Consider the following 5,204-nt stretch of genomic DNA (forward strand, 5'->3'; position numbering starts at 1 on the left):
AAATATCAATCCCAGCTTCCAGCTTAGCCCTCAGGCAGGCCCACAAGGAATAATTTGTTCCCACTTGCATCACAGTAGACTTGCTCATCTGAAAGACTCAGTGACTACAGCAAACACAGGGATGCTGGACGCAACTCGGAGCCACCTGGAGCTGGGAGGCTGGTGCCAAACCAACTGCACCCGTTTCCTTTCCAGGATACGTACCAGTGCCCAGGTTAGCGGCGTTGATCCCAAAGGGGTTGGATACAGTCGGTGTACTTTGGGTGGTCGTAGAGCCAGCGCTCCCTTCACTGCTGGGCACCTGGGCTTGTGAGGCAGGTGGCGTGGGGCTCCAGGGGTTGGGTAAAGGCTCTCTGTTTTCCGTCCGTAAAGGCTGGGAGCTCGAGCTCTCAGAGTTTCCAGCCAAGGAGGAGAAAGGATTGTTGCCAAACTAGACAGAGAAAGAGAACTGAATCAGCCCACCCAAAAGGCCGTGAGAACCTGCCCCTGCGGGGGTTATTGGAACATACGCAATACAGATCCTGTCTGCCCTAGTCTGAGATTTATTAAGCACTCCCCTTGTTGAGAAACCTGCACCCAGCACTACAGTCCCTTGTGCAAGGTGGTTTTACTCTCACCCGTAAGGAGGACAGACCCCACTGCTGCTGCCCCCATAGTCCCCTCCATACCTGCTCCCTTGCTGCACTGAACATGGGCTCCTGGATGTCCGTGTACATCCGGCGCAGGGCATTGTACCCTCCTGGAATGCTCTCAAGGTTGCTCAGGGCTCGGTCCTGGTTCCGCATCATCTCCTGCATCATGGCGGGGTTGCGAGCCAGCTCCATCGTCTGTGGAAGGAGAGTTTGGGAAGATAGATGATCTATTGAGGTCCCTTCCGACCCTAACATCTACGAATCAGGGCAGTTTGCACCATGAAAGACTCCAGCATGCATTGTTATGGGCTAAACGGCTCGGTAGCATCCTAGAGACTAAGCTTTCACCATTTCAGTGCCTGTCTCAGGTCCACAGGGAAGGATTCAGAGGTAGGTTCCTGGACTTTGACCCTCTCACCCACCTGCCTCATCAGCTCTGGGTTGTTCAGCATGTGGCTGATCTCAGGGTTCCGCTCCATGAGCTGCTGCATCTGGGGATTGGCCATGATCATCTGCCTCATCAGGTCGGGATTAGACATCATGTTCTGCACCAGAGGGTTCTCCATGATCTGGGATAGCATCTCCGGGTTAGACATCAGCTGCCGTTGCATCTGCTGCTGGAGCTCCATGAAGTTGGCGGAGCCCATCCCGAGGTTGCCGAGGCCGGTGATGCCTCCAAAACCCGCTGGAGAGAGACAGACTGTCAGGACAAGCACTTTCAGCCAGGAAAAAGAGTGATGCATAGGCTGAACTATACAGGCAGAGAAACCAACCACATCACTCACAGAGGATGGATGCAGGGTTGCTGGGCGCTCCATCTCCAGCACCCACCGTGGTCCCTGACCCGCTGCTCCGCCGGCTGCCGCCTCCCCCATCAGAGCCAGCACTGCTGGACGTGGAAGGCTGAGATGGGGCAGCGGGAGAGGCAGGGGTTGCAGCAGGGGTGGAGGCAGCAGCAGAAGTAGCAGAGGCAGCAGCAGCTGAAGGATCTGGAACCCTAAAGAGAGAAGAGACACCGCTGCGGCAGGGAAACTCACAAAGCCAGTTCCCTTCTGCAGTTCAAGAAAAGAAGTTGAGAGTGACCACCTCCGGTCAAGGGGGATGTAGAGCCATCACATCCAAAACCACCTGCTCTCACCCAAGGCAACGAGAAGGGAAGCAATGTTTGTATATACTTAACTCAGTCAAAACACCTCAGAGGAGATGGTCCCTAAGCAGGCACCGACTTTTGTGTTTTGTATCAAAAAAGCATCTAGTTGGTTACCAGCATTCTTGACCCATTTGACTGCACCATGGACTTTTACCACATATAACAGAAATGGGCTTTCCTCTGTGGCTGCAGGGGACAGGACAAGGAACAATGGCCATAAGCTGCAGCAGGGCAGTTTAGGCTGGAGGAGGAACTTTTTGACTTGGAGGGTGGTCAAGCACTGGAACAGGCACCTAGAGAGGTGGGGGAATCTCCATCCCTGGAAATGTTTAAGGGCAGGTAGGACAGACACTGGGCTGGGATGGCTGAGTCTTGCTGGGGTTATTTGACCCCAGTGGTCTTTCCTGCTAAGAACAGGAGGACTGGACCCAATGATCTCATGAGGTCTCTTCCAGCCCTGAACTTCTGTGAATCTGAGTCAGGGCTGATCCTGCTTTGAGCAGGGGGCTTGACTAGATGACTGTATGAGGTCCCTTCCAGCTTGACTTTCTCATGTTCTTTTCTCTTTAACCAACAGGGCATATTATAAGCAGAAACAGGAGAGAAGCAAGGCCCTGATGCTGCAGAAACTTGCACCCAAGCTTAGTCAGATCCATGAGCAAGCTTGTTAAGGTTAAAAGGACACACCCACGCTGGCAGGGTGAGAAGCCATTTGCTACCACAGCTGTTCTAGCTATGCTAGTTTCCCTTCCTCATTTCTCTCTCTCACACAGCAATGTGGGGGGAGGAAAAAAAGAACACTTTAAAACCCAAAAAGCAGTTAAAGTCCCAATCCCCAATAGGAGCGTGGGCATGACCCCTGGAACTACCAGCAACTCATCTGAAAAAGGGGGCTACAGTGCATGTCAATGCCATTATGAATGTGGAACCATCAAGTGGTTTGCAAACGATGCCCCCTTCCCATAAGCTGGCCATTCAACCACAATGAAGGGTTAATCCCTTCCTTGCCCACTCCGCGCAAGAGAACCTGCTGCCCCCAGTACCTGAACAGCCTGCAGGGAGGTAGCTCCTTGCACTGAGCAGAAAGGAAAGCTGACTGCCTTTCTAAAAGGAGAAACAAAAACCTTATGGGAAAGCTGTGAATGTGGGAGGAAAGCAATGAGACTGGGAAAGGAGAATCTGCAGAGGTGGCCCTTAAAGGGGTTGGAACTGCAGATGGCCAGTGTCTTGGAAAGAAAGCACAGCTGGCCAGCTGTTTAGAAAGCCCTTCTCCCCTTGCAGCCCTCCGAGATCTCTCTGTACTGCCATCCACCTCCATTCACACAGCCTCCCCTCCAAAAGCAGCTGAAATAGAGCGTGCCTAGCCAGCTGCTGTGAGACGCTTGCCCTAGGAAAAATACTTTAGAATAACTACCCAGGGAGCAGGCTTGCGGCTACCGGGAGCACAGAAATTGTTGGATGAGGATTTTTTTGCCTCCATGGAACTTTCTGCAGCAATTTTTAATCCCAAGCATTTTATAAACTAATTTCGCTGCTGCCACAGCAGCGGCTGCAGTCGGGGAGACTGGGGAGAAGCCAAGCAGATGGGAAATAGGAAGTTTAACAACAAAAAAAAAATGAAGAAAGATCAGGGTCACTTGGACTCTCTCAGCACAGGAAGGAAAGGCTGCGATGCACACATGCTGGTGACCATTAGAGAGACAAAAAATGAATGATGGGCCAGTCTTTAGTTTATCCCAGGAGACAGTTTGCGAGTGCTGAGGTTTATCGTGGAGACAGCGGGAAGCAGCATGGCATCAGCACGCTCCATGCAGAAGTAGTGTTCTGTACAAAAGCCTCCAACAGTAGCTGACAATTCGTGTGGCTTCAGAAAAGAGGTACTGATTTTTAATAAGCCAGGGAGGAGGCGCTCCCGCTGGGGGACAACAGAGCTTCAAAAGGAGCGTGAGCCTGTTTAGTGACGCCCACTGCTCAGATGGAAAGACAAGTCCCGGGAACAGTGGGAAAGGGCCATTAGGAACAAGTTGGCCTGCTTGCATCTGTAATGCGGTGAAGGCACCAGGAATCATTAGACAACGGTAACTTAAGAGTCGCCCAGCAGCAGCTTTCCAATATGCTGATTTACACCCATGTCTCTGGTCTGCCTGAAAGTTACCCCCAAAAACGTTATTACGTCCTCTTGATAATGCTGTACACTCACTGAACGCCTCTTGCTGAAAGATCTCCCAGCACACAGGACAGTCAGACCCCACCGCGGGGACCCTGGAGTGCGAGGTTCTGGCTTCACATGGCTATAAGCAAGTGAAATAATCTCCATATCCTCTCCGTCACCCGGAGAAATCCCTGCTTTAATAGGTTCTGACACACAACAACTAATACTCGTAAGATTTCTAAGCACGTCAACTCTGCAAAGCTTTATGAAACCCAGGAGCCCAGAAGCCAAGACCCAATTAGAGCAAAGTCCCACAGCCCCCCAAATTTGAACTCGTACATTTGACAGCTAGGAATTCACAAACACGCGGTGCTATTTCCTAAAACCCCGGGAAAGGACGATTTCTTACTTCTGTGGGGTCTTAATCACCAAGTGCACAGTCAGTCCATCTTTGATCCCGTGTTGGCTCAATGTGTCTCCATCCTTCAGGATCTTCCCCGCAAAGATCAGAACCAGCTGATCCTGTTTGGCTTTAAACCGCCTGGAGATTTCTTCTTTGAACTAGGGACAAAGACAAAAGGAGGCAATTCTCAGGCCGAGATGCTTTCGAGTCTGCCCAAGAGCCTACGGGAGTGCCTCGGAGCCCCGGGAACGAGCCTTCACGCAGTCATTTCTCTGGTGACGGAGTCTGAAGGATGCCAGGCAGGATCACCAGAGCTGAGCTGGTATCTGAGGTGGTTAGGAGGGCGACGGCGCAGCCTTTACCTGTTTAGCTCACACAGGTGAGCTTTACAAGAGCAGAGCGCAATGGCCTTAAACTGAAAAGCAGCTACACCAAGGACCACAGACCCCTTTTGCACCGGATCATCGCCCTCCGAACGTCCGCAGCGTCCACGTCTCTGCTTGCAGGCATCACATAAAGGACAGCGGAGCAATACTCCACGGCGAGCCGGCTTCAGCCAGCGGAAATACCGAACCAGGCGGCCCCTTTTCTAGCTCCAACTCCTGCGATGACATTCGGGTTTTGAGCAGCCGGGCAGTAGCGCCGACGGCCTCGTGTCGCCCCCGCCCCCGCCCCCCGGGAAGAGCAGCCCGGCCGCGGGGGGCTCCCCCAGCTCGGCACGTCCCCTCACGAAGACGCGGCTCCGAAGACAGGCCCGTCTCCGCCTCGTCCACGCGCGCCCGCCGGCCCCTGAGCCCCGCGTAGGGGCTCGGCGCCCCCGGCCCCGCGCTGCCCGCACCCACCCCGGGCTCAGTGGCTCCCGCCCCA

At 53.4% G+C, this 5,204-nt stretch overlaps 1 protein-coding gene across 1 annotated transcript; it reads right to left on the minus strand.

The window, feature by feature from the left end:
- Positions 1-82: 82 nt before the first annotated feature.
- On the minus strand, positions 83-4,951 carry UBQLN4 (ubiquilin 4). Its single transcript, XM_019510265.1, has 6 exons — positions 4,907-4,951; positions 4,344-4,495; positions 1,418-1,629; positions 1,055-1,317; positions 669-827; positions 83-430 (listed from the first exon to the last, which is right to left on the minus strand). The coding sequence occupies exons 1-6, from the start codon at positions 4,949-4,951 to the stop codon at positions 98-100; spliced, it is 1,164 nt and encodes a 387-aa protein (XP_019365810.1). The 3' UTR covers positions 83-97.
- Positions 4,952-5,204: the final 253 nt, after the last annotated feature.

This window comes from Gavialis gangeticus, unplaced genomic scaffold, assembly GCF_001723915.1.
Source record: "Gavialis gangeticus isolate Ggan-Ray unplaced genomic scaffold, GavGan_comp1, whole genome shotgun sequence".
Taxonomy (NCBI): Eukaryota; Metazoa; Chordata; order Crocodylia; family Gavialidae; genus Gavialis; species Gavialis gangeticus.

Excerpts from the sequence above, each read along its gene's own strand:
- UBQLN4 (XM_019510265.1), bottom strand. The coding sequence starts at position 4,951 with ATGTCATCGCAGGAGTTGGAGCTAGAAAAGGGGCCGCCTGGTTCG. Across the intron at positions 4,496-4,906 it reads AAAAGGGGCCGCCTGGTTCG|TTCAAAGAAGAAATCTCCAG; the intron begins GTATTTCCGCTG and ends CTTTGTCCCTAG. Across the intron at positions 431-668 it reads TCAGTGCAGCAAGGGAGCAG|TTTGGCAACAATCCTTTCTC; the intron begins GTATGGAGGGGA and ends TTCTCTGTCTAG.